At 42.0% G+C, this 17,395-nt stretch overlaps 1 protein-coding gene and 1 non-coding gene across 3 annotated transcripts; one reads left to right on the top strand and one right to left on the bottom strand.

The window, feature by feature from the left end:
- The first annotated feature begins 2 nt into the window (after positions 1–2).
- On the top strand, positions 3–10,158 carry COQ4 (coenzyme Q4). 2 transcript variants are annotated; one of them, XM_020965639.2, is made up of 7 exons: positions 3–81; positions 300–527; positions 5,152–5,248; positions 6,386–6,488; positions 8,308–8,437; positions 9,154–9,247; positions 9,450–10,158. In XM_020965639.2, the coding sequence occupies exons 1-7, from the start codon at positions 42–44 to the stop codon at positions 9,634–9,636; spliced, it is 879 nt and encodes a 292-aa protein (XP_020821298.1). In that variant the 5' UTR covers positions 3–41; the 3' UTR covers positions 9,637–10,158. The 2 variants fall into 2 exon arrangements, with proteins under 2 accessions (XP_020821298.1, XP_078006149.1); XM_078150023.1 differs by lacking the exons at positions 9,154–9,247; positions 9,450–10,158 and adding an exon at positions 8,524–9,147.
- A 6,896-nt stretch (positions 10,159–17,054) lies between these two features.
- TRNAR-UCU (transfer RNA arginine (anticodon UCU)) lies at positions 17,055–17,147 on the bottom strand. Its single transcript has 2 exons — positions 17,111–17,147; positions 17,055–17,090 (listed from the first exon to the last, which is right to left on the bottom strand). It is a non-coding gene; the product is annotated as a tRNA-Arg (tRNA).
- Positions 17,148–17,395: the final 248 nt, after the last annotated feature.

Below are 17,395 nucleotides of genomic sequence, written 5' to 3'. Positions count from 1 at the left end.
CAGGCCGGAAGTGGTACATTCTTACCGTCCCGGAGAGAAACATGACTCAGGAGCCGAGAATAGAACTGGTTCAATCTGGAGGTAACAAGAGCCATTTGCTGCGAAGAGTGCACCTCCCTCCAGGCTTATGGTAGTAGAATAGGGGAGAAAGGTGAATGTGGCTCTCTGAAGGGTCGGGAGAGCCTTAAGAAAACAAGATAGTGGGTAGCCGGCGAGCGCGATCGCACTAATTTTGGCCTCTGCGCGATTCCGTCGCAGCTGGTTGGGCGGAGGATTAACTTTGCCCTTTCTTCCTTTAGGGGCCGCTGCCATGGCGACGCTGCTCCGCCTGTCTCGGCTCTCCGGCCTACTGCCTCGACCCCAGCTAGGCCCCCGTCGCACCGCTTCCGACTCGGCGGCACTCCCGGGCGGCCGCAGTACGGACCTGGGCCTGCTCTACCCAGGCCACATACCCACCAGCCCGCTCCAGAAAGCGCTGCTGGCGGCTGGGGCCGCCTGCATGGCGCTGTATGACCCCTACCGCCACGGTGAGCCTTCCCGGCGCGACAGGGGACCGCGGAGGTCGTCGCGTCCACCCATGTCATTGCACAGAGGAGGAAACGGAGCCTCAGAGGCTAAGGGGCTTCCCCGAGGTTGCACAGGCAGTAAAGTGACACCTGGCATTCAAACCCAGCTCCTCCGATTCCAAAAGAGGGGCCCTTTCCCCCACTTTTTCACAATGCCTTGACCCTTACCCTGCTGACCCTGAGCCTGGGGAGGGGTCGAGCAGATTCTTATTTAAAGATAAGTTAATCCAGTACCTTCATTGGGGAGATTAGGTCCAGAGACGGGGAATCTAGTCGATAGCTAGGTGACCTGTGGGGTCAGGGGCAGAGCCAGGAGGAAACCTCCCGATGCCCCGTTCATGACCCCTGCAGGGTCACTTTGCCACTCGATGATCACTAGTGCCTGGCCGGGATCCCGGTCTTCCTTTCTCCACCCTCTCCCTCTCTCAACCAAAGCCCCACGTTTGATCCTGTTCCAAATGGCCTTTCTCTCCTCTTAGGCCCCACCCGTAGACCTGGAAGGGGATTCGGAAATCTTCTAGGCTAATCTCATTTTACAGAAAAGTCAGACCCAGAGAAATAGAATGAACTTGCTCAAAGTTAGACAAGAACCCAAATATTTAAGGGCCTTAGGAGCAGAGCCATGATTTGAATCCTAGTTTTCTGCTTCCAAATCTGATTCTTTTACCGCTATTCCAGGTTGCCCAAGGTGATTAAAAATAGAATCAGTGGCTGAGCCAGAGCTGTAGAGATCAAATCTGTTGATTCACAATTCGAAGAGTTTTCTACCACTCATGGTCACTAAAGCCTGGCCAGGCTGCTGTGGTCTGTTTAATATCTTGTTCTCCAGAATAAAGTCTATAAAATTAGAAGGTTGGTCTCAAATGACCTGAAAGGCCTATTCTGATTCTGTGACCTCTGTACCCCTTCTACTTTGCTTACTTGTTCATCCCCTAGGTCTAAATAGCTTCCAAACCCCATTCAGTGTCCTTCATTGTGAGGTTCCTTCCTACTTTAGAGCTTGAGGAGACCTTAGACATCTCATTTTACAAAAGAGGAAACAGACCCAGATTTGAGAAATACTATGCCTAAGGTGACATTTTCAGTGCATGGCAAAATCAGCACCAAATTTCAAGTTTCCAAACTTATAGTGTAGGGTACTGTCAGATAACTTTTGCCTTGTTTAATATCCTGCTAGCCAGCCTTCTGCCCTGCTAATACTTACCCCAAGTACCCACCTGACCCCATCCGGTAACTTGAACTGGATAGAACCCTAACACCATTTGAACGGGATGGGAACGTTTTATGTCCCTGTTTTACAGATGAAAAAAACAGACCTAGAAAGAAGGGGAAGTGGTGTTTCCTCAGTGCCATACAGTAAATAAGTAGAAGAGCTGGAACCAGAACCCAGGTCTCGTGATTCACTGTCCAGTGCTCATTATAGAGCTGTGTTTTATGAGACCACTGTTTTAGTTTCCTCTACACAGGCTTGCCTAACTAACCACAGAAATCCATTTGTCCATTTTGATAATTAAACCCATATAATCTCAATACTTAAAACTGTTTATTCTTAGTTGGGAAGAAGGATAAGGAAGACAGTTGAGATTATATATATTATATTGATGAGGTGAACCTTTAGGCCAAAATTAGGGTCTTAGAAATCATCTAACCCAGTCTTGTCATTTTCTAAAAGATCATACTGAGGTCCAGAAGGAGAAAGTGACTACTCAAAATAGCCACGTAGTCAGTCAGTGGCACAGCTTGGATTAGTTAGTAATGTCAACTTGTACAAAAAGTCAGACCAATGAAATGATTAGGGTAGCTTAGGGATTCTCAGGGATTGACAGGACCCAGGTCACCTAACTCCCACAACAGTTCTCTGCCACTACTTAATTGCCAGAGTTCTAGCAGGTTACTACTGTTTGGTGTGTTTATTATTGTGCTCTCCAGCACCCTGCTCTAATGACTATCCAGGGTGCTACTAGGTCCCATCTAATGCTACCTTTAGAGCACAAAGAGAAAAAGAAGTCACTTATAACAACCTCATTTTATAGAGATTCAGACAAGAAAAAGCAATTTAGGGCAAAGTGGTGCCAGATCTGGAACCTTTGAATTACAGTCTAATGAATTTTTAAAGTGTACTGGTACATTTTGTTTTGACCCAGGACACTTTATCATAGGATTATATATTTAGACCTCAAAATGCTCTCTTACAATGAACAATCCCCCTGAAACCATTTAGTGGATGTTTGTAGGAATGAGTTCTTAAATTTTAATACTGTGGTACTAACATTGATTGGCATGATTCACCATAGTGTTGTTACCTCTCCTTATTGACTTTATTTGCATTGTTGTAGTTACTGAATTTATTTTCTTTTGATTATGCTTTCTCTGCTCTGTATAATTTCATAAGTCTTTACATTTTCCCCTGAATTCAAATTTGTAATTCTCTATGACATAATATATTTATATGCCACAATTTGTTCAGCCGCTTTCCAATCATTGGTTACATATTTTGTTTCCATATTTTTGTTATAATGAATAATGCTGCTATGAACATTTTTGTATATCTGGGTCTTTTCTTATTGTTTGTACCCTCTTTGAGACATAGGCTGATAATGGAATCTCCAGGTCAAAAGGTATAAACAGCTTAGTAACTTTTCTTGCCTAGTTCCAAATTGTTTTCCAGAATGGCTAAACCAATTCACAGTTTGACAACCAGTGAATTAATATGTTTTCCCTACAGCCCTATCAATAAATAATTCTCTTTCCAATCTTTTAGCATCTTGGCTCTTTGATGGGTATGACCTGATGCCTTAGGGCTTTAATTTACATTTCTCTATTTATTCTGAGGACTTTTTAATATAATTAATAGTTTGCAAGACCTGCTTCTGAGAATTGTTGGTTCATATTCTTTAGCCACTTGGGAAATACTTGTTTGTTTCAATTTGCATTTTGGATGCCATATTTTTAACCATTTACTTAATATAAAGATTTCCACCCCCCAATTTGTATGTTGGGGTTTTTTTTTTCTAATTTGGGCTGCACTGATTTTTTTTGTGCAAAAACTTTTACACTTTTTCTATTCAAAATTGTCCATTTTATCTTTTGTGATCCTTTTTATGCCATGTCTGACTGTAGTTTTTTCTCCTGTTTGTAGTTGTGAAAGATATAACCTATTCTCTTATTTTTTAATAGTGTGATTATTTATACAGTTTATCCATTTGGAACTTATTGTTGTATAAAGCATAACATGTTGACGTAAATTCATTTTTCACCAGACTGTTTTCTCTAAATTGTGTTCCTGGATTTATTGAGCACTAGATGTCTCTCTACACATTTATATCTAGATATTGCTTATCTAATCTAATTTAATGATCTTATATTTCTGTTTTCTATCAGATACCAGGTAATTTTGGTAATTACTGCTTTATACTCTAGTTTAAGATTTGATAACACCAAGCTGCCCCTCCTTCCTACTATTTTCATTATTGCTATTACATTACTATTAAATCTCTTACTATTTTTTTCCAGTTATTACTCCATGAACTTTGTTATTATTGTGTCTAATTCTGTAAAGTAGCCTTTTATAATTTGATAGAGTATTAAATTTGGAGAGTAATTTGGGTGGTATTGTTTTTATTATATTGGCTTGTCCCAGCCATGAACATTGAACATCTTTTTAATTATTTAAGTCTTTTGTTTTTGTAAATTTTGTTTTGTAGTTGAAATTTTATGAGTTCTGAATGTGTGCTGGCAGGTTCGCTGCTTTTTCCACCACACCCTGCTATTAGATGATCACCAAGGTCCTTGGCAGGTCACACCTCCCTTGTCTGTTTTTAGTATCCTGCTTGCCGGCCCTTATCTGTAAAATGAGGGGGTTGGTTGAGATGACTTCTTAAGTTCCTTCCAGTTCTAACCTTCTTTAACCATCCTGCCCTGCTGACTCCCAACCAATGACCTTCAGTGTGTAAGTTCTTTCCAACACTTAATATGGATTGAATTATACAATTCAAGAACTGGGAGGCTCCTTAGAGATCATCTAACTCAATCTCCTTATTTTAAAAATGAGGAAATTTGAGGCCCAAGTGAAGTTCCTGACCCAAAGCCATGCCAGGAACCAGTGGCACATCCAGGACCCTTGGTTTTTAGCTTAGTGCTCTTTCTACCACACTATATTTTAGGTCTTCGGGAAAGATTCACCTCCATAAATACAGCCTATCCACGAACCTCTTTCTACCTGTTAAAATTCTTTGCACCTTTTAAGGCTCATCTCGGGGACTGTTTCCTCTATGAATGAATGAAATTCCTTCCTTGAATGCCATCCTATCCTCTCCTACCTGAAAATGATATTTCCATCCTCAAAATTCTCATATCACTTTGCATTTTTCCTCCTTTTCACTTAATCCTAATCTGCCTTATACTTTTTTATATACTTATCTTAATGCTTCTATTAAGTTTCTTGAACTCAGAATCAGTATCATTTTTCATCTTTATATCCTTAGTACCTAGTACATAAATGTTTGGGAGAACGACGCATCATCATTTTGAATTGGTCAAGAGATTCCCCCCATTCTTTCCACATATCTCATTTCTGTCCTTTCAGACATGGTTGCTGTTCTGGGTGAGACCACAGGACACCAAGCTCTGCAGGCACTAAGGGACCGGATGAGGAGGGACCCCGAGGGTGCCCAGATCCTGCAGTAGGTCCTACCTTGGGCTTGGGATGGGTCTTACTTAATTGGGGGGGTTGGGAATGGGAATAGAATGAGGATTCTGACATTCCTCAACCAAAGCAAAATGTTGTAGCGGATAAAGTATTGGACTTGAAGTCAGGAAGACTTGAAGTCAAGTTCAAATCCTGCCCTAGTCACTTACTAGCCATGTGATCCTGGGCAAGTCACTTAGCCTTTCTTGGCCTCAGTTCCTCATCTGTAAAATGAAGGGGTGTGAATGAGATGACTTCTCTGGTCTCTTCTAGCTTTGCCCCTGTCTTGAACCTTACAGAAGGTATTGCTCTATGAAACACTGCCTACAGCATAAAATCTTGATTCTTTATCATGGAAAACCAAACTTATTTTCTGTTACTTCTTACACAACCTTTCTTTAGCCCTACTATTCCCATTTCTTGGAATGCTCTTCACTCTCCTTTCCAGTTATTCTTATATCCCTCAAGTCTCAGCTAAAGTCATGCCTTCTCCCTGAAATTTTTCCTGACTACCCCAGCCATAGTGAGCTCTCTTTTCCCTTCTCTGAACTTCTTGAGTACTAACTGTTAGTACCACTAATTTTGTGTTTAAAATATGCTGCCTTGACATAATTATGATGGCTGACCTTTGTAGAGTAAGTCAAGATTTGCACACATGGTCTCATTGGATCCTCATAGCCACCCTGTGAAGTAGCTGCTGCCAGTGCTGTGATTCTCATTTTACAGATGAGGAAAAGGGAGCTCGTAGTCATGTACCTAATAAGTGTAGGAAGTGAAATCTGACTCTTTCCTGACTCCAAAACTCTTTCTACTGCTGCATCCTATTGATAATTATCTTTTCATGTTTGCACCCTTTTTTCCACAAAAGTTTCTTGAGGGTAGGGACAGTATCCCAAACTTCTTTTGCATCCCTTGACATCTCTTAATAAAGTGCCTTGCACAGAGTAGCTCAATAAATGTGTATGGATTGTGGCTTTCCTACCATTCCAGTTCTATCTGATTCATCCTCTTCTAAGGCCTAATCTAGCTGTCCATTTCACATAAGCTTTCTATGTGTCACTCATGTCTGGTAATCTTATCCACCCCTTAATTCACCCATTCTAGCTCCTGAATCTTCTCCTCTGCCCCACAGGGAGCGGCCTCGGATCCACCTCTCTACCCTGGACTTGAACAAACTCCGGACTCTACCAGAGGGCTCCTTTGGTTGGGAGTATGCCCACTTTCTTGATGTTAATGTGAGTGTTTGTTCCTTATACACATTGGGCCCTGGGGGATAATGGGAGTAGATAGAGGTAGAACCTTGGTAGCAGCCCCAAGCCACCATAGATATATCCTGGGAGTAACTATATTAGCACCCTCACTTTTTGACCTCGAAGGCCTAGGTTTTATCATCTGATTGTGGGCAAACAGATCAGCAGACTATGCAAGCTAAGAGAAGACTGGCAAAACATGGCCTTTGGCTCCTTTCTGTGTCTTCTTTTCCCCCACTGCCTGGCACCCATAGCTACCCAGTGACTCCAGGCAGTCAGTCCAATAGAAGAGAATACAAGCATAGTCAATCTGAGCATATTAGTCCCCCACTCTTCATAATCACTGAGGCTGCAGATAGCTTCCTGACCTAACATAACCTTCATCTCCTGAAACCTTCTTAACCCTGTATCCCATGGCCGCCCTTCATGTTCACTTTAATCCAGATTTCACCTGTATTTTTTGAAAACTAGAAGATTTCTCCAGTTCCCCGACATTATGGTTTTCCAGCCTATCCCTCTGATGGAGAGACCTGTCCAGAAAGTATCCCAGGTAGATGTCTAGGGTCAAGGATCTAAAGAGGGCATAGCTTCTGACCCACTCCCTAGCCACATTGTAGCAACAAGCTGTGACACAACTGTGGCCTCAGGCTCTGCTAACCTATAGAGGATGGAGTAACAAAATTGCTCCAAAGGTGATTAAGCTCCACTTCATGGAGCCTGACATTAAAAGTCATCAACAAAGATTTAATCAGGCTTCTACTTCTGGCATTCCACTAAGCAAATTCTTTTTAAGACCTTCTAATAATCAAAGACTGCATGGATATGGGAAGACATAGAGACAATCTAATAGTGAAGAAAGCAATACTTCTGTCAATACTAAAGGGAGCTGAGATTTCATCAGCACATATGGGTGAACCCTTTGGTGATTCGGTTGACAATTCTTCCACACCTTCATAGAGGTCTTTGTGAGGGCTGTGACTAAAAAAATTCATCCCCTGCAGAGCCTCCTCTGAGCCGAAGGAGGGAGGTGCACGGCCAACAGGCCATCAAAAGTCAAGTACTCAGAGCTTTTCTAGCTTGGAAAAGCTGCCAGATCCTGTGCTCAGAGGAGAACTTTGTGGAGGAAATAATCCACAAAATAATTAAGCAAATGAAAATACTTGTCCTGTGTGCAAGCAGAGGGTCGAGTGCATTCAGTGAAGAGGAAGCCAGGCATCTCTAGGCTGAACCTGGAGGATTCCAAGCATTCAGGACTCACTCTTGGTGTTGCCGGTGGGTGGACAGTAACTCCAGGAGATCCTAGTAGCAGAGGAGGAAGCTCAGTGTGCTTGTGCTTAAAAGAAAAAAGACCTGTGGCTTCTATATGCCTTATCGGCTCCTACATGCCTTACTATCACCAGAGGGACTACCCTACTTCCTTGCATACCCCAACCCTCCTTCAATTTGTAATGTGCTTCTGTGACTTTTCATTTGCCCTTCAATTATGTCGTTGATGTTCATTATAACGATTTCATCTGGAGACAGGTATTGGAGGCAAGAGCTATGTGGTATGATTCTCCCCCCCACCATGTTCTCCCACCTCCATTTCCCATATAAATAATCCTAAAGATGTCCATATACCCCTAACAACAGCCTTTGAGGTAATCATAGCAGACATTGCTCAGTTCTTCAAATGTTGATCTAAATTATTATGTATGTGTAGAGGGCTTTGGGGCCAAGAAATAGTGAGGAATAGCTGGCCTATGTGGAATTGATAGCAGGGGTCTAGGGGAGTTGATATGACTGAGTGGTGTATGGCTTTCAGAGGGTATCCCCAGATACACGAGCTCCCACACGCTTTGTGGATAATGAGGAGCTTGCTTACGTGATCCAGCGTTACCGTGAAGTTCATGACCTACTCCATACCCTTTTGGGAATGCCCACCAACATGCTTGGTGCGTGAGTACTCATTCCATTCTGGTGGGCACAAAGCCTGGGAGGTTGGGGTGGGGTGGCTTGTCTGAACATCTTAAATCCAAAGGGACAAGAACTGTGAAAGCATCAGATCAGGAAGGGAGCCAGTACCTTGCCCTGGCCAAACTATTACAGGAACCAGGTGAGTTTGACCAGCTCCTGATTCCCCCTCCTCTAAGCTGTGCAGCCCAACTTGAGCATCACATGAATGAATGAATGAATGAGCATTTATTAAGTGTTTATTACATACCAAGCACTAGGGATACAGATAGAAAAAGAAAGAATTCCATGCCCTGAAGGAGTTCACATTCAAATGGGGATGATGACTTTGGGAATTGGGCTAGGAAGCAGAACCAGTGGCAGGATCGGGGAGAAGCAGAGGGAAGTGCTGCCATTCCCCAGGTTCTTGGGCCTACCTTCTCATTGGTGGCAATGGGTCAACAGTGGTGATACGCTGGTTGCATATGGTGGTTGCTCCCCTTAATGAAGGTGATAGGGCCTGAGCTAGAAGCAGAGCTAGTAGCCTGGAGGTTCAGGTCTCTGGGCTCTCTCCATAAGGAGCTAAGGGGAGGAGATGGTGGTTTGCCCTTCCTGGTACATGCTGTCTCCTGGCTCTCAGGATACTTTGCTGCTTCCACTATACGGTGATGTGTGGCCTGTCCCTATCACTACCAATTTTTTTTTTCCTTTTGGCTAGGAGAAGTTGTGGTTAAGTGGTTTGAAGCTATCCAGACAGGCCTACCTATGTGTGTCTTAGGAGCTGCCTTCGGACCCATCCGACTCAGTGCCAAGTAAGTTCCTTTGTGGCCTCTTGTATGTGTGTCCAGGCAGGAAGAAGAGCTGGAGGGCAGAGAGGCAGGAGATAGGAGCAAAAGCCAGAACCCTGTCAGTGCCTGCATTTAGACCTTAGCAATTTCTTTACAGCTGGACAGATGTCATATGGGGGAAGTATGGGATGGGGTTGACATAATGAATTCTTCCCTGTCTCCACAGGAAGCTGAAGGTGTTGATATCAGAGCTGATCCCCTGGGCAGTTCAGAATGGCCGAAACTCCCGATGCATCCTTAGCCTCTACTATGAACAACGGTGGGAGCAGCCCATAGGAGCCCTTCGGGAGGAGCTAGGCATCACTCCACCCCCTATTGTGTGGACAGGCCGTACTCAGTCCCCAAAGATCTGATCCAATAGTTCATGCCAACCCTGTGCCATTGGGTAACAGGCTGCCCTGCCCGGGACCTTTGCACTCTGTACCCTGGGACTTCTAGCCCCAGGTAAAGGAATGAAGAAAGTTCTAAAAGTGACCTTAAAGGGACATGTGTATCCCCTTATCTCCCAAAAGAGATATGGGAATAAAAGGAATCTGCTTATTGTTCAGAAGAAATCTCTGCAGTAGGCCAGAAGCAATCCACTACTGCCATATAACTGGAATTGAATGGGCGCAACACAGAGAATTCTGTGGATTTATCAGGAATCCATGGCTCCATGAATTTATTTAATTTCCTCTGCTTTCCCCTGGAAGAATCCCTTCTACTTCATCTTACTTCTCCCGCTCTTTCACCCTTTTCTCTCCCCTTCCCTCCAAGTTCAGGAATCTTGTAGGGTGGTTTGCACAGGAGAACGGGATGTCAACTTTCTGGATCCAGAAGTGGTATAAGGAGGGGTGTTGGTTCCGTAGTCTAAATAAAGCCCCATTTTGGACCCAGATAGTCGTTTCTCTTCTTCTTTTTTGCCAGATGGCTTGCTGGCAGTCCTGAGAACTCACTCCAACATTTGATCCTAAGGAAAAAGACCAAGTTTTTTTACCTGTTTTCTAGGTTCTATTCTCCCCCTCCATTCCTACAATAGCCATGCTGGAGGGTTTGGGTGAAGGCTTCCAGGCTTGTCTAAAGAGCTTTGAGCTAGCATTTTCCTGACATGAGAGCCAGGAAATGAAGGAGGGAGAGATGGGGCGGGGTAGGGACTGTGAATGTGTGGCATCCTTTTGGAATAGTGTGGTTAGGGGATAGGTATCCACACAAAGCCGGACTGCAGCTGCCTCTCCTCACTGTGTGCCCTAAGGTTGGTAGTCTGGCTCCTGCCTGACTGGCTTCTGGCTCACCTGCTTGAAGCCTTCTCTGCACTTCTTTAGGAGTTTAGAGTAAATAAAAAAAAAACATGCCTTAATTAGCACTTTAAAGAGGTCTTCAAGATTTACAAAATACTTTTTCATACTGCATCTCATTTAAGCAGCACTACAGCCTCATAGACATTATAGGTATCATTCCCATTTTACAGATAAAGACACCAAGGCTCAGAAAGATTAAGTGACTTGCCACTGGTTAATAACTAATAGCAGAGGCAGAATTCAAACTCAAGATTCTCCTGGTTCTAAGACTTAAGGTTCTTTCCATCTTAACACACTGCCCTACTTCACACAGAGTGTATGAGCCATAAATTTAGATGACTCATTATTTCTAAGACGGTACAGGAGGATCATTCTGGGACTATAAGAATCTAACTATAAAATAAATAAAAACACGGATAACTGGAGAAACATTAATTGCTCATAAGTGGGTCCAGCCAATATAACAAAAATGACAGTATGGAGCAGCTAGGTGGCATAGTGAATAGAGCTCTAGCCTTGGAGTCAGGAAGACCTGAGTTCAAATCCAGCCTCAGACACGTAACACTTACTAGCTGTGTGTGACCTTGGGCAAGTCACTTAACCCCCCCAAAAAAAAAGCAAAAAAAAAAAGGCAGTACTACCTAAATTAATTTGCATATTCAGTGATCAAACTTCCAAAATATTTTGTAGAGCTAGGGAAAATCACAACAAAATACATAGAGAGGAATAAAAAGCCAAGAATCTGAAGGATAATAATGAAAAAAGTGGAAAGGAAGAGTCTATGAGTACCAGATCTCAGACAATATTAAAAAAATAGTATTAAAATGGCACGGCTTTAGTTATTTAAAAAAAAAAGGTTGATCAGTGGAATAGATTAGGTACACAACATATTGAAGTAAACAAATTAATATAGTGTTTGATGAACACTTAACCTCTGTTTGCCTCAGTTTCCTTATCTGTAAGAACCTACCTTGCAGGGTGGTTGTGATGATCAAATAAAAAAAATTATAAAAAAATTAATTAGTAGAGTACTCAGCACATAGTAGGTGCTATATAAATGCTTATTCTCTTCCCTTCTCTTTGCTTCCCTTCCTCTCCCCTCCCTTTCCCAAAGATCCCAGTTACTAGGGAAAGGACTCACTGTTTAACAAAAACTTCTGGAAAGACAGAACAGCAGTCCGGCAGAAATTAGGCTCAGACCAACATTCACACTATCCACCAAGGTAAGATCCAAAAATGATCCATGACCTAGATACAAAAGGTCAACGGTAAATTAGAGGAAAAGGAAGAAATTGCTTCTCAGATGAATGGATAGGGGAAGAATTCATAACTAAACTCGTCACCAAAGATAAAATGGACAGTTTTGATTATAGCACATAAAATGTAACAGATTTTGCACAAACAAATCTAATGTAGAAAAAAATCAGAATGGAAACAGAAAAATTATTATTAATAACCAATTATTAATGGGAGGTGGGTGGGAATCCAGAGTTTTTTCCCCTTTCTGTTTCCTTATTCAAAGCTTAGTTCTTGAGAAGGACTGGCCTGACAATGAGACATTCTCCTCAATCTTGGATACCCCACCCAACTGGGAGAATTTATATCTAATTAAAGGGTAAACAAGTTACGGAGAATGGAAGAATTCATGGCTAAAAGAGATAAAGAACATTATGAAATGCAATATGGGTAATTTTGATTACATTAAATTGAAAAGTTTTTGCACAAAGCCAATACAACCAAGATTGGGAAGCAGAGAACTGGGAAAGAAGTTTTACAACCAGTGTCTCCGATAAAGGCCTCATTTCTAAAATATATAGAGAACTATGTTTTTATAAGAATTCATAAGAATACAAGTCATTCTCTAATTGATAAACGGTCAAAGTATATGAATAGGCAGTTTTCAGATGAAGAAATTAAAGCTACCTATAATCATATGAAAAAATGGTCTAAACAACTATTGATTAGAGAAATGTAAATCAAAACAACTCTGAGGTACCACATCACACCTATCAGATTGGCTAACATAACATAAAACAGGAAAATGATAAATGCTGGAGAAGATGTGGGAAAATTGGAACACTAATGCATTGTTGGTGGAGTTGTGAACTGATCCAACCATTCTGGAGAACAATATGAAACTATGCCCAAAGGGCATTTATAACTCGTGAGACCTTTGCCAGCATTAGTGTAGTTGGAGGCAAAAAATTATATGTATGTATATAGATATAGATATAGATAGATATATAAAGGGGACAGGATGAGTTGAAGATGAAGGGGTCATATCTGGAGAATTTGTTTTTCATTTTTCATTTTTTTAAAAATTGCTCAGTTGGTGGGGTTTTAGTAGGAGAGAGATTATTTTTTTTAAAAAAACTTGTTACTTAAAAAAAATATAAAAAAATAGTATTTAACCTGGGGAGAGGAAAATGAATTGGTACAGGCAGGAAATTTTTTTTTAAGTTAGGACAAATGTGGGTGACAAATTCCTAAGGGAATCTGGAAAGGACCTAACTTTTGAGGTTGATGTCAAGGAAGATAATCATACCGTCCTCTAGTCCTTCGGGGTCTCTGTTGGTGATAGAGTGTGGACTGGATAAGCATGCTCTGACATAACTTTGTCACATGGTCTAATTCCCAGGTTGCCAATGGTTGGTTTGCAAATGAGGGAAGATGAGGAATAGGTAGGTGGTGCAGTGAATAGAGCACTGGCCTTGGAGTCTGGAGGACCTGAGTTCAAATTTGATCTCAGACACTTGACACTTATTAGCTGGGTGATCCTGGGCAAGTCACTTAACCTTATTACCTAGCCCCCCCCCAAAAAAAAAGCAAATAAGAGACAATAGAATGGAGGTTGGGATTCACTGCTTTTTCTCTGTTGTTAGATGTGCATGGACATTCCTGAAGTTGGTCTGTGGTGGTCTAGTAACTCAGTACCAGGTTTCTGAAATCAACCAATATTTAGTTAACCAAGAGGCCATTTAGCAACCAGCCAGGGCACAATTTTGTGTGTGTATATGTATGTATACGTACATACTTCCAGGGCCAGGGCAAGCAGCACTCCAAGCATACCAAGGAATTATGCAAATCTAAATCAATAAATCTGTTGAACTTGTGCAAGGCCCTACCATGTGCAAGGCCCTAAACCAATTCAGATCTTTGACAGGGTTTTAATTCACTTTTAAGCAATTTGATTTAACATTGATGTTATTTCCTTTGTAGAGTCCTAAGTGAGAGGATTATGGCTTATTATTATATCAGTATGTATTGACGGAGTGACAAATGCTAGAACCCTAAAGAGTACTTTTTAGAAACATCATAATGTAGTCAAAAAACTGGACCTGGCTCTGACATAGAGCAGCTGTGTGACCCTGGGCTAGTCACTTCAAGTCACTTCTTACTTTTTTTTTTCTGAGACTTAGTTTTCTTATTTGCAAAATGAGGATAATACACTACCTACCTCACAGAGTTGTGAGGAAAGTATTTTCTAAACAAAGTACTATACATACGTGAGCTATCATTTTTATAAGCTTTTTTTTTTAAGGCAATGAGGATTAAATGACTTGCCTAGGGTCACATAGTTGTAGTGTCTGAGCGCAGGTTTGAACGCAGATCCTCCTGACTCCAAAGCTGGTGCTGTAACTACTGTGCCACCTAGTACCCCTACAAAGTAAGCTTTTAAAAAGTGTATGATTGGACAACATATTGGCATTCAGTGCATAGCAGATCTGGAGGGGCCAAACAAGGTGCCTTCCCAGAATTTGGGAAAGATATAATACCTTCTGGAACTGAAGCAAAAAAATAATAATTATAATTGAATAAGATCAGTCATCTGCAAAAATAACCCAACATAAGAAATATGCTGAAAATAGGCTAAGATAAAGGGGTTTCCTAAACAGAAAGACATCAATGTAAAACAAAGCCTACATGAGATAAGGTGTCATCTTGGAAGCTTGCAAAATGTCTGTCCTGAGGAAGTACTCTAATAAGCGTTGGTGGCTGAGGAGTGTATTTAAAAAGAGCTCAAAGGGGTAGCTAGGTGGTGTGATGGATAAAGCACTGGTCTTGGAGTTAGAAGGACCTGAGTTCAAATCTAGTCTCAGACACATAACACTCTAGCTGGGTGACTGGGCAAGTCACTTAACCCCAATTGCCTTACCAAAAGAAAAAAAAAAGCTGAAGATAAGAATGTGCTAGCATTTTGGAAGAGTAATCTTGCTAAAGCATGGTTTTACCATATTACTCCTTTGCTTAGAAATTTTCAATCTCCCCCTCCTAAAAATCTCTCAGCCTGGCAGTCCAGGTCCTCCAAGATTTGGCTCCAACCTACCTTTCTAGCCCGATATCCCACTAGTTAGTACCAGTTTGACAGCCCTATACTCCAGTCAAAGTGGACCACTCACTATTCCTTGAACAGCCCTCTGGTTTGCCACCATTTCATCTTTGTTAATACAGACAGTTCTTGGCACGGTCTTCCTTATCCAGTTCCACCTGTCAAATCCCTGCCTATCCTTCAAGACCCATCTGGTCACTCCAGCTAGAAGTGATTTTTCCTTCCAAAGTCTCACAGCATTTTGTACATCTTTTATTGCTTGCACTAGCTCATTATGACTCCGAGAATTGTTAGCCAGATGTCCCCCTTAAAACAACCAAGTCATCCAAGCACTGGTCTGGTGGAACCAATGGAAGACTTGTGTAAGCAAACAAACAAAGTTAATGTATGATCCTAAGCAAAATTCCTAGAATATGATCAAAGGCGGTGCCCTTCAGTCCCCCCCTGATCAGACCACTTCTGGAGTATTGTGTCCTGTCTTTGGGACCACATTTTGAGAGGGAGGTACGAAAACCAGAGCATATTCAGATGAGAATGATATATATGAAAGGTCCAGAAACCACACCATCTGAACAATGCTTTAAAGTCGGGAGGATGTTTACGCTTGAGTGGACTGGGCAGGGGGTGGAGGTAGGGGAAATTGTTATCTTCAAATAGATAAAGAAAAGTCAAGCAAAGGAGAGTTCGGGGCTTTATCCCATGTAGGTCCAGAAAGGAGAACTGCCCCCATGGGTGTAGAAGTTACTAGGGAGGCAGATCTCATGCCGAAATGAAATCAGTACTGTCCCACAGTGGAACAAGTTGCTTTGCTGTTATCTTTGGGTCAGGAGAAATGTTTGCACAAAGGCTAACTAAACACCTGTGGAGATGCTGTAAAGTCAATCCCTGCTCTGGGTGAAAGGTTGGATTTGATCTTCAACATTTCTTCCAAAGATGAGACTTGCTGATTCTATGCTTGGAAGCAAGGCTGCATAAGTGTTCTAACCTGGGTTAAGTCAAGGTCTTTGTGCCTTATTTTACTGTTGTTGTTGTTTTTTTTCATCAGGCAGCAGGTGGAAAAATAAGATGAAATCAATATATTAAATGTTAAATATTTAAATGTTTCCGTAGATTTAGAGTTTCACTGTGGACCTTAGATCCAGCTAAGGACCAAGTCCAGTATTTTACAGAGGAGGAAACCAAGGCCTAAAGAAGGCCTAAAGAGTGACTTATCTAAAGTCACAGTGACAGTGAATGTCAGGGTCAGGATCCATTTTATAGATGAGGAAACTGAGGCCAAAAGAAGTTAAATGACTTGCCCAAAGTTTCATAGTAAATATCAAACCCACAGGCTCTGATTCCAAAGTTAAGTACACTATGGGGAAGCTGGGTGGCCCAGTGGATAGTGTGCTGGGTCTGGGAATCTGGAAGACCTTAGCTGAAATCCATATTCAGCCACTTACTAGCTGTGTGACCTTGGACAAGTCACTTAACCTCTGACTCAGTTTCCTCAACTATAAAATGGAGATAATAACAGCATCTGCCTCCTAGAATAGTTATGAGGATCAAATGAGATAATATTTTTGTAAAGTTCTTATAGGGGCCATATAAATGCTAGCTATTTTCTTTCCATAGCACCATGCTGCCTCAACTATAGGTGAGAAGTAGTATATAGTGGATGGAGTGCTGGACTTGAGCCAGACACCTGGGTCCAAATGAAGCTTACTGATTGTGAGGGTGATCTTCTCTTAACCTCTCACGGATTATTTCCTAATCAGTAATATGGGTTGTTTTGAGGGCAGTGCTTTGAATGCACTATGTACATGTGAATTACTATTATTGTTTCCTGCTTTCCAGGGAGGAAGGAAACCAAGAAGGCATGCATGTGAGTATATAGACTCGAGACTATGAAGTTTGGAGCTTGGAAGTAACCTTGGCTCAATTCTTTCTCATTTACCAGATGAGGAAAACTGTGACACAGAGTAGGCTTTTTAGTGGCAGAACTAAGTAGGCTATCATTTCCACCACATCAAGCTGCTATCTCAAAGTATGAACTTTGCACGAATGCGTAGACAGTGACCTAATCTTCCAAAATTTGCTCTTCAAGGGTTCTGCCACATTTACAACAGAGCTTCCAAAGACTTTTATAAAACGTTCCCAGCAGCGGAAAGTACTCTTCAAAACGCGACTCTGGTGGGACTCGAACCCACAACCTTTGAATGACTTCAGAAGTCACGGAGCTAGAAGTCCAATGCGCTATCCATTGCGCCACAGAGCCTGGCTATTAAGAGTAGGCACTTTTTCACCCTACATTCTGACCACCCTTTTCACTTCCCCTCTCTTCAAGCTTCTTGTTATTTTTCTCAGTGTCTAGGAGTGCTTTGCCCGGCTGGGCATGCCCCCAGCACCCGCTTCCAAAGTTTGCAAAACTTTATCCCGTATCCCGGGCTTAAGTCCCGCCTTTGGACTCTCCCAGGAGAGTTAACCACGAGGATCAAATTTAGGAGGAGGGGAAGAGGAAGCATG

The sequence above is a fragment of the Phascolarctos cinereus genome, unplaced genomic scaffold (assembly GCF_003287225.1).
Source record: "Phascolarctos cinereus isolate Bilbo 61053 unplaced genomic scaffold, phaCin_HiC Scaffold_2;HRSCAF=192, whole genome shotgun sequence".
In the NCBI taxonomy this organism is placed as follows: Eukaryota; Metazoa; Chordata; class Mammalia; order Diprotodontia; family Phascolarctidae; genus Phascolarctos; species Phascolarctos cinereus.
This window is presented reverse-complemented; position numbering and strand designations above follow the sequence as displayed.